We start from the raw sequence: 27,689 nt of genomic DNA, 5'->3' as shown, positions 1-27,689 counted from the left end.
CTGGTGAATCATTAGGTATAGGATTAGCTAAAAATTCAATATACATTTTTTCCTTTGCAAGCATTGAAGTATATAAAGCGTTTGATAATGTTGTCTGCAAAATACAAAAAATTACCCATCTTATTTTTTAGAAGTTGGATATAAAATTACCAAAGAATTTTTGAAACCACAAATGGTGTTTACTGGAACGATTCCACCTCTAAAATGATCATTGCATGGATTAAACTTATCAAACCCGATTACATAATAGTCCATACAATCATTTAATACAGTAAAATCAAACCCTGTCAACCAAACCACAGACATCATTTTTATTTATATAATATAAGAATAATATATTTTTAGGTACCTATTATAAGACATTTAACATATCATTAAATAAAAATTAATTAATAATATAAGTCTGTAGGTAAGTACTTAAAATGTATGGTAAAAATACCAATCCATTCTTATATCAAAAAACCCTAAAAATATGATTAATTTTTAATTAAATTTGTTAATGTAAACTCATCCACTTACAATCTGGAGAATTTTGATCGTTACTGTAATATATTATATTGCTTGCATTTACATATAGTCCAATTTTTAAATTAGGAATATTTTGTTTCATAACAGTTACGTAATCTCTTAAATTGTTGCTGAAATTTGGATCAACATGATAATCTAAATTCTAAGAAACAATGAAAAATAATAAATTTATTAGTATTAATTAAATTTTAACTATGTAAATGTGTCTATGATAACTTATCTATATCTGTTCAGGAACAGTAACAAAAAAATGTTGTATGTATCCACAAATTCGTATAAAATTGGATTACTAAATAATAATCAATTGTATTTTATGAAATCAGTAGAGCAGACAAGGGGGTGTGGCTAAGTAAGGGTGAGTTTAAGGTAAGACAATGGACAAGACAAATTGATAAAATATATTATTTTTTAAGTGTTGTAGTTCGCATAACTATAGCTGATATATCGAATAAGGACTGCATAGTAGTTGTTCTTCAATGATAACAGCGAAAAAAGTCTAATTCTTAATTGTGGCTTGAATATTAGTAAGTTGTACCCGAAATACGACCTAAGATTTTTTTTTGTTGTATCTAAAATGTGCCCCGATTAATATTTAACATTTTAAGGTATATTTTTATGTAATACATTCATGTCTATAATATTATCTTTACCTGAATAACGACAGTCAACAGTAGTTATATTGTAGGTTTATAAGTGCAGTATAACATATTATTAGGTATATTAATGTTTTATAGTTATCATCATTTTTAAGACAAGTCTGTCGTTGAACGATTAATAATGACAATAATTACAAAGATACAAACTATTAACAATTTCGATTTATAAAAAAAAATCAAGATAAAAACAGTAAAACCAAAATTTTTAACCTACCTGTTGTAATAATTTTACAGACAGCCTGTATACAAATAGGAAGGAATATTTAAATTTCATAATACCTACCTAATACATTTTATCATATTTTATATTTTTAATTAGTATGTACCTAAACAAACATGGGTTATTGCGTCCCAACTGCGATAGAGCAATCACAGTAGAGTAAAATTAATTTTAGTATGCCAACATAATTATATGTTATATAACAATTAATTATATAACATATTTTTTATTTTGATTTTTATTTAATGGTAAAATCACTCTTTTAAGTTCTATTACACAGTATTGTACCCTCAAATAAAAAGTTTCTATAAAACTACAATAACTGAATCGTAGATTATCGATAAATAGTGTAATCGCATGCGCATCAATAATGTCGTCAATGCGACCAGGTAAACGACCAATGTACGACCAATGACAATAATTATTATAAATTAATAGGCTCAGTGAATGTTAAGATTATAGTTGCACTATAACTTTATTAATATTCTTTACAATTTACCAATTCTGGCGTGCAATAATAATTTTATCCCAATGATTGCCACGCCACCGTCTACGTTAATATTAACGTTTAAAATATAGGAACCACTAGGTCTTTGTTAAGATTAGTACCTATTTATATGTTAATTGTTTTCAGTTTAATTTATAACCAGCCTTTTCATTAGGCCTACAAATCCAGTGGCGCCTAACTCATACACAAGGTGTAGCGACCGTTTTATCTTTAAAGATTTTGGTGGGGGTGGGTGTCTATGCCCGAGTAAATTAAATTTAAAACCAACTTAAATTAATGAATATTTTGTTCATAATATCTATATTAACTAGTACAATTTTTATTTTATTTTGGGTAGTGGTGAGCTCAACCCTATTACTTGGTGTAGTGTTCGCTACACATTGGAAATAAGGGAAGAATATTCAAAAACAAATATTTAATAACTTATGGTGGGTGGTTGGGGGAGGGGATAATTCTAAATACTATCAAGATAAAATATGACATTTATGTAAAAATGTAATAATTTACATTAGTTAAAATAGTTTGGTACTTACACCATCATAAATATAATTTAAATCTTTTAGTATTAACCCCGCAGCTAAATTAGAACCTAAAAAGGATGTTAATTTGGCAGCTTCAGTTGGCACCAATGATGGATCAGTTGCTTTCATCCAACTTTGTAAGCTTCCATGACTATAATATATATACAATTTCTTACCAGAACTTATAAGATTATCCATATTAGCTGTAAATTAAAAAAAAAAACTATTTTAATTTGAAGAAAAAATGGTATGATTATTGCAAATCCTATATTTATAAACTTTTACAGTATGGGGTTAGCTTAATTATTTTAACATTAAAATATGAATTTAATTAAAATAATAGGAGCCTAATTAATTTAGTGTTGGAGTTATTTGTGAGTATTCTGCTCGTCGATTGTAATTGAAAGTTGTTTTATTTGCGCGCGTGTGTAATATAAGTATAATGATTATATATTATAGTTAGTCTGGCCGAGTTTTCCATTAGAAATAAAAGTGTAAAAAATACCCTTTTTCCCTTGCCATTAGAATGACACCAGTGACTTAATATAGGTAGGTACTTTCTTATTATTTTATTAAAATATGCGATTTATGTTATATCTATCCACTTGATTAGGTACAAATAGATACAGTTAGGTATCAATTTGTTTTCTAAAATAGTTTTTTCCTTACTTACTTAAATCATTATCGGAAGGATTGAATTCAAAATTTTCATTACATACTACTCCATCATAAATAAATGATGAACACTCTATAGGTAGAGATGTAACTGGCATTGGAACAACTGGGCAGTAGTATCCATTTGGATCAAAACTACCTGAATACATGCACGGTGACTTTCCAAGTTCTGAAAACAAACAATTGAATCATGTATTAGTTATTTTATAATACCTATGCATTATGTTTATGCATATTTTTTTGATTTTTATAAGTTATTCGAGATCATAGTTTTTATTTTTATAAAATAAATAAAATATTTGTGAGTACCTATTAAATAATGATACTATTATTAAAATATTATATCATTTATAAAGCAGTTAAATATGATTTCGAGGTTTTCCAGTCATCATCAACATTTATAATATTTGTAACATTATCAGATTCTTACCATTATTTATAATTGTGATTATTTACGTTCTTTGATTTTAGACTTTAAGTGGTGGAGGGATATTGTGTTGTCACATTTTAGAGTAGAGGATGTGCTCTGGTACCCAATATTAAGTGGGGTTTTCAGTATGATTTAAAATGTTAATTTTCTTAATAATTGAAAAAAACTAACAAAGCTCAGTGGATAAATGTATGCAAAACAAATTTGCGACAATACTGAACTTTATTTTGATGTAATTCAGATATGATTAACAGTAAAGACTTCATATTTTCACCAAATACTTTTTACAGAAGAATCTTTATAGTCCAGGCCCCGATGTTGTTTTATTGTTGAAATGAAGTAAGACACATCCGTAGAAACTAGAAAGTTATTTTAACCAAATAGTAAAAGATTCGATATTAAATTTAAAAATATTTTGACCTTCTTCGAACTATTTATATGCATTTCACATTTTTGACTTCTCTTGTTTTTATTTCAAATGATGCTGATATGTTTGAAATTGTGATACAAGGTTGCTCACAAGTTGTTTTCTTACATTAGTTAAAACAAATAACGATTTAAGTTTTTTTATTGTAACGAAGGTATAATGTACAAATTATAATTTCCTATACACTTTTTAAATTGTATAAACAATTTGGACTAGTTTTACGCTATTTTTACCACGAACCAATTCACACAATTCCACGGTACATTAGTTAATAATTACAATAGTATATGAAAACATTATGATATATTCTATGTTTTTGGCATTAATTTGTTAAACCTACCATATTACTCGTAGAAAAATAAACTACTTATTCCATTTTAAATGTCTTATAAAATATTCTAGGAAATGGACACTGAGACAATTGCTCTGGATCGATTTTTTGTAAACCAGTTTTTCTATACTAGTTTAATACCACAACGATTTACTATTGTAGAATTCAGATTTGACATATTATCCATTACAGTGCCAACTCAATGATGAGGTATAATTGAAACCTACTACGAAGCAGTTCAAGTTTCACGTTTTTTTATTTTCTTAGAAAATATCCATAATATTTAATAAAAAGTATATTAGTAGTGGAGTATGATTTACTATGGGCATGCGTAGTTTAATAGGTTAAAACCCGTCCGTTGAAGGAACTCCTAAAGTTAGTGTATTCATTATTATTAATTACCTATACTAACCGATGCGATAAGTTGCTATCTCTATATTTTTGTGTTGTAGTAAATGTAATAATTCTGGTACTATCGATTTATAAATTATTATAAATATTAAACCAATGGTTAAATTGTATAAATATTGTACTTTAAATCTTGCTAACATAGGATTGAACCCCTTATTTTACGTAATTAATAATCAACTAATTTCTGTAAATGTTTAATTATCTGTTTGAATGATTTTGATTACAAAATATTTTCGAATTGTCCTTCGATGTTATCAATACCCTCTGAGTTGTTTTAATTACTGAATCTAACAATATTGGATTCCAGAAAATGAGGCTAAGTACACAAATAAAAAATGGATTTAAAACGTAGGTTGTCTCTCGTGGGTCGTGGGAGAATACTCAGGTTATGAGGTTGCTCACACACACACAAACGCGCGTGTATTGTTTCTATCTACTAAGAAAAATGTTAAAAGTGTTAAAAGATTAAAAAACAAATGCCTTAAACACAGTTATATTTTACTACATAAAATAAACTATAACGCTGGCAAAGCCACAGTATAGTCCCTTGACGTTGAACGTTCCCCGACAAACATTTTTTTAATAACCTTCAATATATTATAACATATTATTTAAAGATGATGGACATCATCAGCTAAACATTTTTAGGTGACCTACTTAAATGATGGATATTGTGTTTTTTTTTTAGAAGTTGTTGCTTCAGCTTATTGGTGTCATTGTAAAATTGCCACTAAGAATACGATAATAATTTAAATTTTTCTTTAGTATAATAAGAAATTTTCTTGAAAAGCAGTATTCAACAAAATATGAACAAATAATAACTAATAACCAATACAACGAATAACCAACTACCCAAATACTTTAAATTTTTATGACATTTTTATAACATTATTTTCTATAAATAACGTTTTCAAAATATTTTGTCACTTTAAGAGCTATTTATGGACATTGGAAATTCCTATAAAAGTCAATAAAAATGTGTTCGCTACGTCTAAATGTTTGAAATGTAATACAAGATACGTCATAAGTATTATAAGCCCTATTTTAAAACAATGGTAGGTACCTACATAAATACGATTGTTTAATATGTATTTTAAGTTTAAATGTTGACAAAATTAGTACAATTTTTGATAGTTTTGAAATTATTTTGTGGTTAAAAATTTAGTGTTCAATTTTTATAGTTAAGGGTTTAAAATTAAGGTTTCTTATAAGCTTTTCTTCCGAAAAATCTAAAATAAATTACTTATAGACATTTGAAATTCAAAATTTAAACAAATATTACCTAACGATTTTAGTTAATTCCATAGAATTCAAAAATCTTTTTCGGGGAGATTTGAAACTTTTACGTATATTTTAGAATTCATTTTATCCTTTTTACTACCTATTTATGGTTTATACCAGAGGTTCCCAAACTTTTTATTGTACGACCCATTTTGAAAATTTTTTAAAATATGGTGACCCACAATATCAATGAATGACCTTTTTTTTTTTACCATACAACAGAAAATTAAACTATTTTATTAAATTGTATGTAATTACGAAAAAAAAGTATAATAAGTATAATATATATTAGTAATTTAATAAGTATTTAATTTTAATGTGAAGGATGTAATTGTTTCCTATTTTTTTTCATCTCATCATCGATATCCTCTTCAACATTGGTAAGCTTGAGACGCAGTGAGTTTGAAAGTTTCAATTTGCTCCGTAATTTGGTTTTAATAGCAACCATTGCCGAAAAACCAACCTCACAATTATATAATGAAATGAATGGGAGTAGCATCTTTACAGCTTCATTGGAAACAGTTGGATAATTTTCTTGAATTGATAACCAGAAACTTATTAATTTTTTTCGATTGAAATTCATTTCAAACACACTATCTTCAAATAATTCGACTAATTCTTCTTTAGCTCTTATTGATAACCCACTTGTCATGTCATGTAATAAACTTTATACGATATTACTACCTAATTTTGTTTTTTTGTTATACATGCCATTAAAGCCTTTTGAATCTTTTTTTCTACTACTTAATCGACAACAGTAAAATAAATTATTATAATAATTAGGTAATATTTGCTGTATATTTAATTGATGATATAGTCTGACCGATTTTCTCCGCTTAGAATCGTTTTTCATATGAAATGATTTATCATTGAATTCAAATTTAACACATGCATAACTGTTTCCTACTCAATGACTTACAATAGACTCCAACAACTTTTTTACAGCAAAATGGTAACCTATTTCACCCCTTTATTGCATTGGTATGATAACCAATGCAGTTTACAACCGAACTGTTTAACAGTCAGAGTTATGTTAGATACGATTGGTCGAATTTTAAAAATTTTTCATTGATATGTTATTGATCTTGTTATTATATATTATAACTTTATTAAAATGTTTAATTGGTATACTTGGTAAATTTCTTGGTGTTGGTATGTCATCTGCTGCGTTGATTAGAATCCATAGATGTTGGAGAACAAAAAACTTAAGTAATACAAGACTATTAATTTTATAGTTTTTCATATCTGACACTATAATGTAAGTAGAATAGTTAAAAATGTATTATAAGCGCAACATTTAGTATTAAAATTATTAAATCATTAGAACTAACTTAATAATAGTATCATTACAATTGTGTAAATAAATAAAGTAATTACGCAAAAAATCTATGTATTATGTACAACGGGAGAAGTATAATTTATGAAATGTATATTATATAATAATATATATAAAATTAATATTATTAAAATAATTCATCGGTTGACTGTCTCACGTTTTAAAAGCTATACAAACATACTATGACGTGTATAATTTATGCAGTTGGTAATTAAGTGTTGAATGCAATTACTATTCATTTAATATTCAATTCCATTTTATAATTTAATGTAAAATCTATAATACAAATTAAAATTCTCTATTAATAACATTTTAATAAATACAAAGTCACTACTCGTTCACGCTTGCCTCAATTATGGTAAGTGCCGCGTCTTTAAACATCAAACAATTTTAAATTTTTCGAAATAAAATGTTAAAAATTATAGCAATACCCAGGAAATATCCTGGTTCATAAAAAAAATTATAACTTCATAAAAACTTCCTAATTCAAGTTAATTTATTATTATAAATAAAATACTGGCTAAACATATTGTCCACAGACAATACTCAAAGTATCGGGTAAACTTAATTTCACGTCATCATCTCCGTTCAGTGGCGCCGAACCTATAACCTAAGAGGGGCGCCCACTTTTTTCGATGGTTGGGGTCGTGGGGGTCCGTGGGTACCCCAACAAACTATTTATGAATTATGTTCCTAACTCCCAAACTGTTAACGTATACATATGCAGCAAAATTTTGTAAACAGGGGTGGTGGTCCGTATAACTTTTTACTTGCCCCCCCTCCTTTTAAAATATAGTTTGGCGCCACTGTCTCTGTTAAAAACGTGGTCACCCCTAAGCACTTATTGTTTAATTAAACTTATCCATATGTACCTTTAAGTATAATACTTAATAGTTAATCACTTAATTAATTTAATTTTAATATGTCTCTATTGTCTAATAACAAACTGTTATTATTATTATCATAAATATTATTATTATCTTTAATTTCACGCACAATCAATACTATTATATCTCAGGATTATTATTATAACGTTATACCTGTATACAACAACTACATTGCTATCATCGTTATAATCATGATATATTAATTATTGTTTGTATAATTGTCATATTATGTAACACCTAATCATACATATCCGAACTTATAGTATTACTCTATTAATAACCCCTACTAAAATGTAATAAAAGTTTTGGCTAGGGGGTAATATGTCATATATGTGGTCAAGTTTCTTAGAATTTACAATTGGTTGCTCTTATATACATCATAATTATATATATTGTAAATATTCTCACAGTCCAATTTATAACGATAATGTAGAACGCTATGCCGTGATTTTAACAATGGAAAATCGTAGATTATGACCAAGTTTCCGATAACGGCATTATCTTCATTTGAAAGGAAACCCGGGGTCAAAGCAAATTTTCTTAAATTCCAATGAATAAAATGGTACATTATCAGTTAAAATTTCATTTGGTATTCCAGATCTCGACAGTAGTTTTCTTAATTCCTTAATAACTGTTTCTATACGTTTAGAATTTTCTTTGATCGATTCAAAGCATTTTTAGGATAATAAGCTGTAGCTACACTATGAAATATGCCTGAGCTGATATTTCAGGAAAGTCAACCCCCAACTTAAAGGACTGTTCAGTGATTTCATGTGTAATTATTTGTTCTTTTACGTTTGCTCTTTTATGTTCGTTGCATGACATAATACATTATTAATGTCATTAGACAAAAGTCTGAGTAGACTGTTTGTTTTTGCTTTGACAAGTGTTTTTTCAACCCCAATTTGATCTGAATGTAGTTTGAACTATATTACTTTTTTTTATGTCCTTGGGTTCTACTACACCACTACTACTTGATTGCCAAACTAAATGAACCCATCACTAGCCGTTATGTAACTTTTTTCTTTAAAGAATTTTACTATTTATGAATTTGTATTACTTTTTTTATTATAATTATTTGAATTAATATTCCACCCACTACCGTATAATTTTAACACTTATAAGCTATTGTCTTCGTTTGTTATATTTAATATCTATCCTATTGTCAGGTTAGATACGGATTACTTTTACAAGTTTTTCTATTTTATGAATGTTATCAATACATTCTGTTTTCATACTCAAACCATCACTACGATATAGCCTGGACAATTGGTCAGCTAGTAACCATTTATTACCCAGTACAAACTCTTCATTAATGTTATTATATTTTAATAATTTTAATTTAAACCTTTGCAAACGTGCTGCTATATTATTTATGTAGTTTTTATAATATGGTTAATAATGGCTTATCGTCAGCATACAAATTGTTATTCTGTCACTATAGATCATTTGGTGAAATTTATGGTGAGCAAAGTAAACAGACAATATATTTTTTCAATTTGTCTGTGCGTAACACTTTTTTTTTTACTTATAAATCTAAAATCATACATTTAATTTAGGCTCTAGATGCATTCTAACGTGGCGGCAAGTGTGCAACTTATTTTGTATGTACATTGTACAAGAGACAATAGCCTAAGTGCCTAACACATCCTAGCATCATAATAAATTACAACGGTGTTACGTTGGTCAAAAATGCATAATATGGGAGGGTTACTCGACACATTAATCGATTTGATAGTGCCGTTTCTATAAATTTCTCTACAATTATAGTAAATTACCATATCAAGAGACAGGTACGATGGTCTTGATAACCTTGCTTAAAATTGGTGATCATTAATGCCAAGTACAACACGAACTCTAATTAGGTTGTCTTCGCCAAACTCACATTAAAACCATGTTCATTAGTTCTATGAAGAATTTATTATACAATTTTACAAATCATCTACCTGCAGTCGTTTAAAAAACGTAAGATGTTCAACTTTTGTATTTTTTTTTTTTTTATCGGTTTTACTTATTTTTTAAGTTCAGTAAATAATGATTCTACTATTTCAAGTCTTCGATTAGGTACTGAATATGTCTCCTGATCCTGTTCACTTTTGAAATTTGCGAATTTAACCTTGTCACTTTATTTTTGTGTTAATTTCAATCAATTCAAAAACAAATATCCTTTTAAAATATAATAATGATAAATTGATAACTAATATTATCACCGTCCCAAAGCATCACTTGGGAAGTGGTGTACATAAGAATTATTTTCATTATATGACTATATGAGCCAATTATATTGTTTAAAAGGCTGGAGGGTTATAACTTATAATAATGGCGTATACATCGGTACCTACGTTATTACATAATATGTTTTAATCTAAACTTTTTCAGTATGGCCCAGGTGTCCCGCTCCCTTCATATTTACGCCATAACAGCAAATTAACAATGATAACTCTTATCACCCAAAGATGTTAACCTTGGTTCTGATACAATATCACATCTTACAGTTGAATAAATACTTTGATATTTATAAAAATGTATATTGTACTAGGAATATGTTTGGTAGGTTAAGATCTACTCATGTTTGGTATAATATTATGATATCAATGGTTTTATAATTTACTAAATTATATTAAAATAATTTATTTGTATAAGAAACTTCTTATTTTTTTTATTAAATTCTCTGTTAAGTGTACCTTACACAATACTTAATGAATGAGCAAAACGCTATTTAATTACAATATTTTATAGATTCAATATACATATATTAAATTCCGTAATATTATGCAAAAAAAAACATCTGAACACACAAACATTTAGAACATACCTAATGCCCATCTGTGGTACATTATTCAGAAAGAAAAACCCGTTTTTATATTTGATTTTAAATAAAATCATGTTTTTCGACATTTTTATAATAAACTATAATTAATGAGACATGAACCCACTCACAAATTTTGTATTTTAATAAGATAATTTATTCTGTTGAATTTCGAGCTACTAATTTTCGTTTAGCAGTGGTGCAATTCAATATTTAAAGTGTTCGATAGAACTGTAATTTTTTTAAAAATCATCGTAAATTGTATTGTTTTATTTTTCCTGTCACCCGATCCCATAAACTTAACTCTATTTGTTTAACTCCGTTATCATTCAGCACATTCCGTGCCTAGGTTTATAATCAATTTTCGCTGGAAATTAAATTGATTCGTTTTTATTGCAACACCGATTAAAATGCGAATATATACCTAGTTTAAGTTTCTCATCTTCAAGTCCTAACTTCGTGCTTGCAGTGCCGCCGATTTAGTGAATTGATAACAGGATAATGGGATCATATGTATTATTGAATTTGACGTTAATTCTTATTCGAATACATTTTTTTTAAACTGTTGTCTCCTATTATTTTCGAAATCGTTGATTTGGAAAATTCACTACGCGTACCAATACGAATTAGTTTTGAATAAAAAAAATATTTTAAATAATATTTAAACACATTGTGATTTATAATGTTTACATTTAAACATGTTTTGTGCTTAATACATAGTCAATTTCCCACAGACTAATATCATATATTCTGATTACCCAATGACTATTACCTATCTATATAGTATACATCATATATATACCTTATAATATCGTCTGTGTAACAAATTATAATACTATTATTATCACAGTCGTCCCAGCTTTTTCGATAATATCAAATGTATCTAAACTAAACGCCATTTTAGACGAGTTAATTCGAGACGTGAAGGCTTGTTGCAACGATAACGTGCATATATGATGTCATGTATTTATCATAGACGTCGCGTCTCTACAGTTTGCATCACAATTTTTAATATTGCATGCGAAAATCGCACGCTACACAGCCGTCGTGTCATTTCAATGTCTTCGAAACTCCCTCGAATTCAATTCTGGTCACTTAACATAATTGGAATTTCTCTGCACACGTCTTGGCGTTTCGCTTTTCGCAAGCGCAATAATAAGTGTCTTGTTCGTCTGTGACACACATCCACAATATTTATTTTTCCTGACCTGTTTCACGGAACCAATCATATTAAATTTAATAATTTCGGCTCTGCGCTTATAGAGCGTTTCATTTTTATTGAAACCTTGCCACGTGTACGTAATAATAATAATAATAATAATAATATATTATTATCGTTCATCCCGAGATAATAGATCTGAATAATATTATGTATATAGTATATAGTATATAGTATATTAAAGTTGGTATTTGTTCTTGAACCTATAGCTGGACCATCGCGTTTACGAAATATGTCGCCCCTAATCCAAAAAATAAACCATTGATACCCATAGGATTTGACTAGAGATTTATACGATTGTAAAAATATAAAACAGGAAAGAGAAACAGTGCTACCAAATTTTTCAACCGTCGCCACCGTGGCGTGAGTATACCCTTTTTATTAACGGAACAATGCACAGCGCAGATATCGAGTCTAAGACACCAAAAAAAAAATAAATAAAATAAAATATCCTTGCCGGAGTGGCTTTGGTGTTATACAAATACAATGTATGGTAATGCACATTGTTTTGGACATTTCTCTCTGCCGCGCATGAGATAAGTTCCTTTCCTTTCCGGCAATTGTTGCAAAAAAAATAAAAAACAAATAAATAAGAACAGCAGCGGTACACATTGCGTTGTATACAAATTATGCACAGAGGCTGTATCGTACATTATTTGATACAATAATCCTCTCGCGCGCCTTACCTTTATAGATTATTTTCATTGCATTCGCGTTAGCGATAGGAACTATAGAGAGTCTCGTGCCTATACGAAAATACTTCGAGTACAGCTATTATTTTAATGAGCCTTTTTTTGTTTTTTTTTTTTTTTTTTGGCTAAGTTAATTTATAAACAACATTTGTTCGACGATTTCACGGACACAGGCCTGCAAATTCAAGAATAATGTATTGTTATTTGCTTTTCAGATTCGTTGTTTATAATTTTTATATACCGCTACTACGTTTAAAATCACTACCCTAGGAATGTATTACATTTTACGAAACAGGATTTTTTTTTTAATACAGTTTAAATAAAACCATTTCGTACATAAACATTGATCCTACATTTTTTAAGTACATGTACCTAAGTAAACAATATTTTATTATCTTACGACTATATTTACGAACTTACTCCATGCAACATTGAATTGGGTGTCACCCTCCTCATTACGAAAAAAATAAAAATGTTTGTCTTGGTTGCACTTATACGTCTTATGGTCTACTCTTATTGTTACATTCTAACATTTCCAAGTACCAATTTCAGTTTTTGGCTTGATGACATAATTTAACCATGATAACAAAATACGATGAATTCGAAACTGTCTTTCTTTCCTCTCGAGAAAATACTTCGTTGTAATAGTCTTTTACTTAAATGAAATATATAGTAAGATAACCTTTGCTTGCTAATAACTCTCCAATATTTTGACGATATTCGGTACATTTTTTATTCTTGTGGTTTGGGAAATTACCAAGAAAATTGAAAAATAATGTGTTTTTAGATCGATAGCTAATAGACATTCGTGAATTCAGCACTCTAAAAACTTTTTATATTACATATTCATGTGAGACACCAATTTTATCAGATGGAATCCAAATCAGTGACGATATTTTGCAACTAATTTACAACAAATGTCTACTCCTTAAAGATTTTCATTTCAAAATAAAATGTCCCGTGTCACCGAAAAAAAAATATTCGTATACAATACTTCCGTACAAAATGAGTTTTGATAGTTTAGTGGGCTTAGCCCATCTAGCCCTTCGCTGGTTGCACTTCCACAGATGAAAAACAGTATGAATGAATAAATAAAAATAATAATATATTAATTTTAAGAAATCATGTTGGCCAATATCAGTATGAAATGTCAAAGTTCATAAAATACGCAACTACATAATAATTGTTTTAAATACAAACAATTTAGCAAGTAATGTAATATTTTAATACTATACAAAGTTACTTCAATTTGAAATTTAACAGCCTTAATATTTTTCTTATTATAATAAATCGTAATATTTATCTTTTTTAGTTTAGTGATTTAAGTAGGTATTAGCAAATTACTTACTATTGTTAAAATATACTCAAATTCAAAAATTCAAACACGACACCTATTTAAAATGTAGGTACCAACCTAAACATATTACATGTATACATAAGAACATAATAAATTGCATTTATTATTGTTAATTTTCCGTATTTTTCCGTATAATTCCACAGTGTACACTGCTATATATATAAATAAATAATACATTTCGATTGTAGTGAGAAAAACAAAATTTTTTCATGTGCCACCCTATGCTATAGAGGTCACTATAATATTATGTAACAGTATTTAGTAATGACAATCACTTCATTACTAAATATACGAATGTTTAAAAATAGAAAATTAATAAAAATAGATGATTAAAATACCAAACGAATAAATAAAATGACCTCATAAAACGCCGCAAGTCTCAATAAATTAAATCTTTTTCAGCAATTTGAAATTACTCGGTATGGTTGTTCAATACCCCTCGCAGAACAAAGTAAATTAGTTAACCCTTAATCCTTACCCCCTATTATTTTCTTGCTCTTGTAGGTCACCTGATCGCTAAAACCTAATTTCGGTGTTCGAAATATAAAAAACCTCAGAAAAGAAATAATTAATTAAATATATTGTAGCTATCATAAACTGCGCGTTAAGCCAGCTACCCGGTATATTGGTTTCCTAGTAATTGTTCATTTCATTTAACACTGTTAAAAATCTTACAAAAAAAAAAAAAACAAAAACGATTTGTAGATAATCGGGTTTTCTGAGGCTTAGTCAACAGCACACATTGGCTACGAGTTTGTAACATTTTATTACGTCCCGGATAACGTCGTATAATATAATATCACTGTGCGATATTACTATTATAAGTGGGCATTTTAAATCACGGGAAATCGCGATTATTACAAAATCTCAAAGGCTATAATATCGCAGTCGGGGGAACGAGAGTATCCCCTCCGTTGCACTCTCCACGCCATTAATTTACTATTTATGGAGTTCGCTAGAATATATCTGCAACGTTGTGTACAAGAGGCCTGGCCGGGGAAAGTGGTTTACCATTATTTTCGGGTCCACAACAAATATAATAAATTAACCAAGTCATTAATTTTACCTCGCGCCCAAGTTTCTGTAAAAGTTTGCCCACTGCCAACACGTTTGTTAAGGATTCATGAGATTGCCATTTTTCCTGAAACACTAGACCGCTCCAAAGCTTATGATGGATATGGGGTGGTGGGAGGGGGCGAGCATAAAAATAAACTTGCCCTTAAACTTTCGCCTCAATTTTTCAAAAGTATATTAACTACGTCTGTGGATGTGTACGCACCTATATATTTTTCTTCTCCGTAAAAACTGCCAGATAGCTCTTACGTTTTTACGCGGTCCCTTAGACGCACGCCACCGTTTTATTTAATGATCGCGGTGCCATCTAGTGGAGCATGAACTGATTTTTTTATGTCAGCAATGCTCCCAACCATGTTAGGTCATATAATATTACAAAATACATATGAGATGCATTGGCGTGGCGTTAAATCGAGAAGTGTTACCCACGCAACCACACTATTACGTTACCGTGGTCGGTCGGAAAAAAATATTTCTCCGAATCACTCGAAAACGTGTGTTTGTACGCCTTGTCTATGCACGTTCATAGGGAAATCTCATAAAATGAGATCCGCACTATCTTAACGTAATAAAGTATCGACGTACGAGTACAAAATGTCTTATCGTAGTTTGTGTTGGATTAATCGGAATGTGATTTTTGCATTTTTCCACGTAAAACACTTAGTTTAATGCTTTGGGTTCGCATATAAATTATGCATATTAGGTATATTGATTTATTATTATTATATTATGTTTTAGTATTAATGTGTACCTATAATAATATTATTTTATCCTTCAACTCCGTTTTTATCTCATTCTCCATTTTCATTTGTTATTTTTTTGATGTGTTGGGGTAATTTAATTTAGACGTGTTAAACACGTACCTATCACTGGAAAGTATTAAAACTTAAATATTTATTTTTTAACTTAATGTCCGCTACGTCATATCATGAACTGTTTTATTTTTTGATCTTCTCTATACCATATTGTGTCGTTCCAATATCACGCAGTTTAAAACGAAATTAATTCATTTTTATTCCATTTGATAGATACCCACTATACCTACTCCTAAACATAATAAAATGCTTCGATAAAAAACAATTTTTTTTTTTTGGCCCGGTACTTGGTAGCGTTTGTTCGTATGACTTATAACCACAGTAGAATTTATATTCAAACATTACCTGCGGTTATTCTATTCGATAAATGTATTTTTGGTTAAATTCGATCGTAAAAAACATATCGCTTAACGTTTACAGCCGTATCGTAACTCATCCAGGCATTCCTGGAGTGTAAAGGATAAAACGTTCGGTATGGTTTTAAGTGTATTTGGGATTCAGCCCTAGTTTGCATAGAAAATAGATTCGTAAAACGCCATTCTTAAGATATTTCCACGTACTGAAATGTATTTATTATAATAAATACATACCGGAACATACAAACATGCAGTTTAAATTAATGTATACATCTTACACAGACAAGACTCTCAAGAATTGTACATATATTACAACACGTTTCCTGTCATAAAATCAATATTTGAAGTATAATGCACGACGTCAAGGATTGACCTTACGAGGCCTTACGGCTGTACTGGTGCGTACAATATTAAATGTTTACCCTTCACAGGGTCCCTGTGCACTGTGTCTATACTTTATAAAACTACATTATTGCGTTGACAACACATTTTCGACAATTTCGTCGTTAGTATCTAAAATAATATAACTATAGATATCTGGTATATATACGATTATACGTACATTTCGGACACGGACATTGGATATCTTGTCCAAATAACAAGCGACGGATAGCGAAAAAACGTTCCGTATCCGCCTAATTTAATAACAAAGCTCGAGTGTTTGTTTATCACTTACAAAATAAGTATAATAATACTTTTTAAATAATAAAAGTTCCATGGAGTTTTTAAAAAAAAAAACTATTTTATCTTCATGGGCAGACTAAAGAATTTTATATATTAATAGGAACGGTTATAGTTTAAACACTGCTCCAGAATAAATATTTTAAAATAATGTTGATTTTTATTGCATTGAGTGCACCGAAGTTGGTATTGCCTTGGAATTAAGAGTTAATAAAAATCAACTTATTAAAAAAATAAAAAAACGTTTTAGATTCTGAATGGAGTGATTGCTTCGTACAGGTTGTCTGGGATTTTGAAATCTTTTCTAGCTTCGTTGAAGTTTGGGATGATGAAGTGGATGATGATATGTTTAATGGAGTAGTTTGTATTCCATGTTGGGCATAGGGGTGGATCTGTCTTTGCCATAAGATGTCCGTGTGTGAGTTTCGTGTGACCGATTCTGATTCGATTAAGAATGACTTCATTTTTTCTGTTTAGATCAGTGTATTTCGGCCAGAGTTCAACAGAGTGCTTGATTTCTCTTAATTTATTTTCCGGATAAATTTATTGGTCTTACAATGATGTGTGTTTTTTTTTTAATTTTTTTTTATTATATATCTGTCATCACCCTTTTAGGACAGTAAAAATGCTTAGATTTTCTTCATCGGTACCTTTTCTGATATTTAAGTGAATTTAGTTGGTACTTGGAGTAAAAATTCTCCAGTACATGTCAAAAGCGCCGGGAAAAATAATGTATAAAAAAAATATTAAATATATTCAATTGAAACATCAAGTCACCTTAATTGCGACGGTGTATTACATAATTATTAGAATAATTAAACAATAAACAGAAATATCTATTTAACTGCTAAAATGAACAATATTTTAATTTAATTAAAATACTTAAAACAGCTTAAAACAAAATAAAAACATGCAGTTATACACTCATATATTGTGCAAAGTAAAGTTCTGGTATAGAATTTACTTGGAAATTAAATGATTTTCAAATTGATTTAAAATGTTGAACTTTGTTACAGCACAAAATATGGTCAAAGATAACGCATATTGTCATTGTTCCCCACGAGCATAAAGAAATGATATATATAGATATAATGTTATATTTATTTAATGTAATGTGCAACTACATCCTTAAATAAAATCCACTTTGAAACTTAATATTTTTCAATGTTAAAAGCTAGATTGTAATATATCTTTTTTTCTACTATTTTTGGCAAACGTGCTCTAAAAACCAATGAGTGGTTATCGAATACAACCGTTCAAAGTTTGTAGGAAATATGAATAAATACAAAAAAAAAAGAAGAGAAATATGCTTCAAATAAAAGTTCTTTAGATTCTACAATGGAGATTAAAAAGCTATTGATTTTATGCCTTTTTTAAACTTATTTGTTTGAGTTGAGAACTTTTGTGCACGGCTAGCTCTTGGATATGGCAAAACGGATTTTTCTGAAACTTTCAAAAAAATACCAAGATATCCTATACTATAAATTGTGTACTTTATTCATTTGCTTCTTTTCTCTTGTCTATAAATGTATATTTTTTTTCTAAAAAATAAAATTGATGGAATGAGTTTGCAAAGTACTGCCACCGGAAGACTTTGAATTGAAAATAAATTCACTGTAATGCCTTCTCCGCAACGCTCTGGACATTGCAGGTCGATTAGTCTCGTGCAATCGAATGTTTTAATTGCAGCAGACCCGGAAATCATCGAGTTTTCATTTGATCACACATAAATAAAATACATGCTGTTTTTATCTTTATATATATATTGACCAATGCAATCTGCAATTTTGTTTCATTTGCCATCGTACACCGTCGAAATAACGCGTTTTATAAGTATTGTACACTATAGGACGTGACTTAAGAACTATTACTACGTCGGCGATGTCTGTGAAAAAAAACAACTTTCTATGGTTATTATTCTTTGTAATTGACCCAAACCCAACGATTTCCAGTTTCATTACCAGTATTCTTGATCAATTGCCACTATAACAGAACGCATCATACGTGCAACCGTCCAATGTTCTCGTTTCTAAGGACCCTATTAACTTTTCGTGTCATTCGCGTCACCGCAGAGATGACTTTCATTTTCTGTTACCACTTGTGCCACCGATAAATTCCCACAAAACTTTTCAAAGTTAATAAAAAAGAATTGAAAAAGAAAGAAAAAAAGAATTATACATTATATTTCCATCAACCGATTATATATTTTTTGTTAGATGTCACTTGTCTTATAGACTGTACTGTACTATATAATTTTTTTTTTTATCGACAATGTAATAAGACATTTGACTTGAAAATAACCATTTTATATCATATAATAAATAATAATACATCCAGTGTGCCCAGTAGATACATCCTATTATTTCTTAATTTATCATTGAACACCAATAATATTGTAATAATACTATATGGTATAGTGTGTGTCCGCGAAAACCGTGTACGCTGTATAATTATATTAGCCATATTACTCAGTAACCTATAGGTACATATTTTTGAATTATGTTTTCGGGACACAAAACTAGACTATTAGATCATCAATCTCCCACAGACAGAATTCTAAAATATGTATGGGGTACTGAATAATGTTGGTAACTGAGTTATGGAGTGTACCCAGTTTTTGCAGACACACGATATGTATATGTATATAATTTATAACGCTATATATATATCCATCATACTTATATTAAAATAATATTTTTCTGTGGTCAAACATTGTATCGACATTGTACACAACAAACATACATTAATGTTTATTAACAATACTAAAAATTATTTTCCGCATTGAAAAATATTTATTGTATTTTCATTTTTTTGAACTGATCATACCTATATATTATTTAATCAGCTATATGTACCTATAATATTATTATTATTATTATTTCTGTCATACATTTGTGAGTTGCATTTTATTGAAAAGTGCTTATTTTAATCATATCTATTCATTTCATAATATGGTACAAAGTATAAAAAATATATATTATTTACATAATATATTTAATATGTCATCAACAAATAACAAATAATGGTCACAACTCACAAACCCACAACATTTAAAAAAAATTGACCAAGGAACTAATTATTTTCTTTCACGTGTACAACATTGCTTGATCAATAGAAAATTTATAATATTGTGATTAAAATATTAAATGTTTATATAAATTATGTTACATGTAATGTAACTTTCCAATAGAAAATAGGTAAAATATACGCATAAGTCATGAAGATGTTTTACTCAAAAATATAATAAATACTGACAGTAAATAACAATTTATAAAACTGTTTGATGTGTTTGAAAATATTGAACGGAAATTATTGGTCATAAAAAACATTTTTATGATCGAGTTACCACGAAAAACTCGTTTTTTGATCATACATCGTGTCGAGCTAATACCGACTGTAAAGTATAACATAGAGAGCAAAATGGTTTGTACTAAAAATGAGTGAACACATTAAACGGCCCAGAGGATAGTTAAAGCATAAATACATATGAAACAAGCGCATGATACGTGAAACGCTATTTTGTTGGTATCATAAACGAACCGAATTTGGTGAATGGAAATTTCGAGTAACCACTCCACCGCGCTCGTCGTTGTTTTCAAAAAATATTTATTCGCTTTTCTTTCTTGCTATTATTTTGTTCACATCGAAGAACATTCTCTCTCTCTCTCTCTCTCTCTCTCTCTCTCTCTCTCTCTCTCTCTCTCTCGCTCTCTCTACTCTCCCCCTATCTCTCTACCTATCTCCCCTTCTCTTTCTCTCTACATATATCTCCACCCACGCTCATCTCACTCTCCATCTTTTATTTTTAAGCTTCATGCACCTTTAATATTAGCCGCATATTCGAGCTTTGTGCAAAAGACTCGCATGTATATTTCATCTCGTCAGGAAAAGAAATCGCTCATATACAATAATATAATATAGTATATACGTATACCGATATGCGTGTGAGTATGCATTTGCGGTGGCGGCGTACCGAGTATTTCCTTCGATCCTTTACTACCCATGAGACGCCCGTTGTATGCGTTTGTGCGTGAGCGTGTGTGTGGTTTGCGTGTAGTCGTATACGTGAGAGACCTTATTCCTTTCACCTTTCCTTCGATCGTTCCTCCCTTTCACTCCAAACCAATGTCGAGCCGATTTAAATTTGTAATTTATTATGGCTCCGAATTCCTATGAGACCAAATTATCCACTGCCTCTCGACAATCGGTCGATGTAATTTATAAAAGTTTCATAGCATGCCGCCGCCGCCGCACCGCGTAAAAAATACATATACATTACTTATATATTTTATATTTTGTACATGACTACGTTCTCTGTGTTTTGTACTTTTTTTTACCCTACACACAAAATTCCCTTCTAATATTTGCGGTTTATCGGTATACATTAACAATATACCATAGTTATTTCACGTAATTAATTAAGAGCACCAGCTCTGCCTCGGCGCTATAAGCATGCATTTCGTGCAAACATTGCATGCATAATTTTCTGAGTCCCCGGGTTATAGGTCAGGCGATCCAAACACTTCTACAGCATCCTTCTAAGAAAAATAATTTTCCCAATATTACCAGTTGTGAGGAATCGATTAGGAATAATATGCAAATTCATGTAAATGTAAATGTAACAATATAATATCTAATATAAGTTAAAACTATACCTATATAATATATTGTATACGTAGGTAACAGAATATTGGACGATTAATTAACAATTAACTTGGTCCATTATTCTTACCCTCGAATATTTGTGTTTGTGCTTTATAAGTATTTGAAAAAATAATTTATAATATAAATAAAATCTCAAAGTTATTTTATGCAATTAAAAATTCAACTCATTACAATTTACTATTTAGAACCTATTGAAAGCTGTCCACATAGTTTGATCATATGCCAATAATATACATTGTATCCCAATAAAATTAAAACTATATGCCAATATTTTGTGATGAAAATGTATTTTATTACGGCCTATAGAGTACTTACTTTTTCAAAAATTCAAAAATATTTAACATCAAAACAAAACGAATAATGTGAAATATAACAACCGTCAAATCTTGTATTTACCTTAGGTACGTCCCGGCGAAACAAGTATCAAATTACAATGCAATATTATGTGTTTCTATAATATTTTATACTTGTATATAATGCATAATAAACGCACTTAACATTTAATATTAACATTTCAACAACACAACACTATACCTTATCATTTTACATAGAAAAATGCTCACTTCCAAAACAACACCGAAAAATTATAATTTTATGTTTTTTTTAAACAAAGCGGTATTAACATTCGTAACGTGTTTTAAATACAACTTTAAAAACTCAAAACTCTTTTGTAGAAAATTCTTTTTGTTTTTATTCTTTCGGACATTTATAAGTATTAAAATTTAAACTGCACTAAACTTAATCCATTTTATGATAGCTTTATTACTATTTATTTTTTTTAGACAACCTATTTATGATGACATGCACACATATTATTTGATGATTTATAAACGAATAACGTATTAATGACTATAATAATAAGATAATAACAAACTATTACTATCAACTAATGATACTTTTAATTCAAAATTGTAATATTTACAAGGTATATAAGAAATACGATTCTATGCCGTCTATTCTATTCTTGCCGTTTTCGATAAAATAAATTGATCATTAATATCACATTTAATAATATAATATAATATTCAACTGTAAGCTAAACACTTTTAAAGCATAAAAATAAAACAAATATGATAAAATATATTTAAATACAAATAACGACCCAAATCAATATTAAAATTTGTAATAAGTTAATGAAAAATAAATTTAATTAAAAATTAACCAATAGGTATTATATCTAAATATCAGTTTTAGTAATTTTTATAGTTATACCTATAATTTTATGGTTTTTATTTTAATAAACTTAACGTTCAAGTGTGTTGTTATCATAAAAAAGTCCAAACAAATAAACATTAAAAATCGACTGCTCCTCACACCACCTATAAATAGCTATAGATACGTAAAATAATACGTATGTAATACGTATATAGTAGGTACAAAGTTGTGATTTACGATACTTAAAAACTTTAGTCCACGATATGTTCTTCTGTTCAAAATGTTACCGAAACTTAACCGTTAGGATATAAAGTCTACTCGAATACATGCAATGGATATTAAGGAAATTGACTCCAAATGTTAAGAATTATAATAAACTTTATTAGTAAGTACAGCTCCCCACAAGCATTCAATTTATTTTGTTTTCATATAAAATGTACCTATTAAATTAAAATATAGTTAAGAATTGAGTACTAGGACTAAACTATTAAAATATAAGTTTAAGTATGGTATAAACATCACGTTATAACCATTAACCACCACTCTTTAAATTCTTTAAAACATAGTTAAACTTTTAAATTTTTATAACAACTTACATTTTAAAAGCACACATTATGTATTCCTAAATGTATTTTCTACCATTAATATCGTTTTATAATTAATAATTTTCATCATAACTATGCAGGTATTAAAAACACACGCATATAATAGTTTTTAGTATTTATTTTTTTTTTTTTTCCTCAACTCAATTCTGATATTTATAGCCAATGGATACGACTAATTTTATTTATGTTAATATTTTAAAGGTTTAATTTTTATTTTCTATTAAGTATTCAAATGTAAATTTAAATCTTAATATATATAATAATATTATATTTTATTAATATATTTTTCTTGAACATTTTTCAACAAAATTTCATTTGAAAATTTACATAATTCTTATAATGTTACCAAAGTAAGTTTATCCTGCAAATGTATTCACTATGTATTATTTACCCTCCAGTAAACTTATTGTTTGATTCATTATAATATTTTACTATTATACACAAAGCAATTTTTTTCACAGTCATAACCTACACTTTGAGTTTTCCGAACTTATTATAATTATTTGTTTCACCGAATGCCGGAAAATGGCATAAACGTATCCATAATAATAGCGTACAAGCTACCGCCCTGTAAAAAAGCTGTCAATCAAACATTTTCGAAAAACCATGCGATTGCGTTATATTTATATATTTACGCAGGACTATGTCGTATTACAATTTTCTGAGGACGTCGCATTATATCTCTGTCTTACTAAGTCATAACGTAATATAAAATTGTTATCGAACATGTTAACGATACTCTCTGCAGTCTGCATGTCAAGTTGTGCAAAATTAAGTTCGTATTTTTTATTTCTTATTGCCTCGGCGGCGTCGCGATACAACAAACCGTCAGTTGTGTTTCACAGTCCCCAAAACCACGCACGCCACGGTACGAACTACCTTTCAGGCAATGGGTCGAATGACCAAGCAGTAACGCTAATAATAATAATCGCTATGATAAAAAAATACCTCTTGCAGACGTAATTACATTTTACAAACTTGTCAGCGGATGATTTCTGTCATCGGGAAGTTTTGTTCGGAGATATTTTGACTGGTAGTCGTTACGCCTAATGAAGTGTCCGAGGTTGTTTATGCAGTAGGCTGTATTATACGCAGTGTTGGGATATATATTAATTTGAACCGTCGCAAAATGGCGGCGATGGTAGTGTATTACTGTATTGCCGAGAGGCCATTAATCAAAGCGCTCCAATCGGTTTGGTTTGCGTCAATCAATTTCAAAACTCTCTAGGCAGCTCGTATAATCTAAGCTTGGTATTAATAATTTTTTATGGCATTAAATCTCTCCGGTTTGTTGTTTCACTGGTATTAATAACAATGAAAATAAAACTGCCGACGGTTTTAAATATATATATATATACTGATATTACACTTATTAAACTGCTATTATATCAAATATAGAGCCAGTTTATGCAGATTGTTATTTGAGAACCTCCAGCTATTGGTAAACAGTGAATAATTGTCTTTACATGCAGTATTTTAACCATATTTTGACGTAAAGTCCGCCGGTATGTTAAAACCTAAATATTTAGAATTAACCATTTAACGTGCTTTGTATATATCGTGTTAAAATATTATTGTGAAAAGAAAAAAATAGGTACCTAACTCTAATAAAGAAAATTTACTTTTATTTTTCATATATTTTTAAAATTTAAATCACCAATTTAAAGGTCTGATTTCAAGTCTTTCAATCCCAACTGCCATTATAATAGCATGAAGTTTTCGCTGTTTTGTTGTAATATAGCGACGACCATTTTGATCGAAAATATATCGAAAATGTTTCCTTCAATTTGGCGGTAAATGTTTTTTCTAGATACAATAGTTCGGTAAATAATCGTTTAAAACAAAAAATAATTTTGTTTAATTTAAATCCTAAGGTAAACGCTATTTTTTAAAAATCGCTATTACTATCCAAACATAATAAGTTTAGGTCTGAAAGGACCTGATTCAGTCATTAATTTCTAATAATGGTTCATAGAGGTATGAGTTAAAATTGTATTCAAAAGCCTAGTATAGATACTTAATTCATATATTTTATAGTTCATTAGACATTACTATTTGAATTTTAAGTGAAAATAAATAATTTAACTTAAAAATATTTTAGAAAAAAAAGCCATTGAAATTACCTATCACGAGTCGTTAAATAAACCAATTATTTGCGATGACGAACATGATGAGACATCTCTTTTATATGTTATACATCAAATATAGGTTACGCTAATACTGCAGAGATTTTCAAAATTTAGATATATAGTAACCCGATTGTCCAAAACTTTTAAATTATCGAACAAAAACCAAATCATAAGATAACTTTAATAAAAACAATTAGGTATTTTAATGACAGAACCACGAGATGAACGAGCAAATGCAAAAAGTCATCACAAAATGTACAAAAAATAGTCAAATTTAACAATAGTGCCATATATATTATATACCTAGTAATAGCCATCATATAGCCATATTTATAGCAATTTTCAACTGAAAAAAAAATTAGTTTTCTGATATTTAAACTCGATCACATTCAATAATCTATAGCACACACTCAGAATTTTTTTTTTTTGGAGGGGGGGATTACAAATTTTCCAACTTTCCTTACACACAAATACACAATAACCAACCACTAATTTTTAATGATAATTTTTTTCTATAAATCAAAAAATAATTTTCAATGACATAATTGATTGGCAATTGCCACAAACTATAGGTATCATGTACAACTATTAATGTGTATCTAAAGTTATTCTTAACATAATAATCAATTTAAAAAAACATTATCATCCATCATTGCAATGTATTTGTGACAAAAATATATCTTATGATAAAAAATATAAAAAAAAATTTTTGGGGGGGTTGAGGGGGGTCTATAGCTCTTTGTGAGCCACTGGGTTTCTATATTGGAAATATTATATCTGCCTGAACAAAAATGAAAATGATTACCTTGTGAGATACTATCATAAAATAATGTTAATTTACATAATATTAACCATTCCGTTGAAAGGATCTCATTTTTCGTTTTAATCACTGCCGCATTAGTGCATTATATGAATTCGGTAATATGGCGTATAGGGCATTACCTACCCCCCCCCCCTCCCCCGGGTGTATATGCCATTATAATGACGTAACTAATAAACAGACAGGTAAACCAAAATTTGTGAAAATCAAAGATGACACACTCACACATACACACCATTTCATTGAGCTTGTATAGTGTAGTTGGCACTTGGCGAGCAATTTACCCCGCGATAATATTTATATTACATTCGCGCGTATGGAATAATATTTCACGATTTTTCTTGTAATTTTTCAGGTCTTGTGGTATAGAGACACGTTGCAGTTGGACATGACCGAATGGCGGATTACTGACGTCAGAGGCAACCGATACACTTTACGCTTGAGAAAAGTGCAAAAGACCGATTTTGGCAATTATTCTTGTGTGGCCGATAATGGACTTGGCAAAAGCAAACGATCCATCGAAGTGACTGGTAAATATAACTCATAATGAAATCGTATTAAATCGTAAAGTCCAAATATAGTTTATTGCACGTACATCGTTAATACATAAACGATTCGCTTTTAATGAATATCCGAAAACTCTTTTATATTTTACTTAGTACTATCTCAATTGAAATGTTTTATTTATTATTTTTCAGATGTTTGAATTAATGAATATTTATTTTTAATGAAATTACGATTCTGTTTAGATTATCTCGGTGACTTAAATATAGAATAAGATTTAATTTATATTCATTTATTGTAGGTATTTTTAAATTATTTACATATCAAATGTTTCATAAGCTCGTTCTCATTATGAATAATATAAATATTAAATAAATGTATATGGTTAGTAGGTAATTAACAAATATTACGTATTCGTATATATAATATTAACTAATTTTTACTGCAATTAAAAACCAAAATAAATCTTGTAATGATAGTTGTGTATATACTTCATATGATAAAATTTACAAAATAACACAATAACGTTTCCAGTAATCCAATAGGACCAAGAATAGTGTGAATAAATGCAAATGGGGCAAAGTAGTATGATGTACG

General features: G+C 29.0%; 1 protein-coding gene across 1 annotated transcript in view; it reads left to right on the top strand.

Moving 5' to 3' along the window:
- LOC132934174 (limbic system-associated membrane protein-like) overlaps positions 1–27,689 on the top strand; it is a 569,464-nt gene that overhangs the window by 516,590 nt on the left and 25,185 nt on the right. Inside the window, exon 7 of the mRNA XM_061000449.1 lies at positions 26,944–27,118. Coding sequence (XP_060856432.1) covers positions 26,944–27,118 — 175 coding nt within the window. The remainder of the gene's footprint in view (positions 1–26,943; positions 27,119–27,689) is intronic.

This window comes from Metopolophium dirhodum, chromosome 1, assembly GCF_019925205.1.
Source record: "Metopolophium dirhodum isolate CAU chromosome 1, ASM1992520v1, whole genome shotgun sequence".
NCBI classification, from domain to species: domain Eukaryota; kingdom Metazoa; phylum Arthropoda; class Insecta; order Hemiptera; family Aphididae; genus Metopolophium; species Metopolophium dirhodum.
Note: the sequence above shows the minus strand (reverse complement) of the source record. Positions and strands in the feature narration are given on the sequence as shown.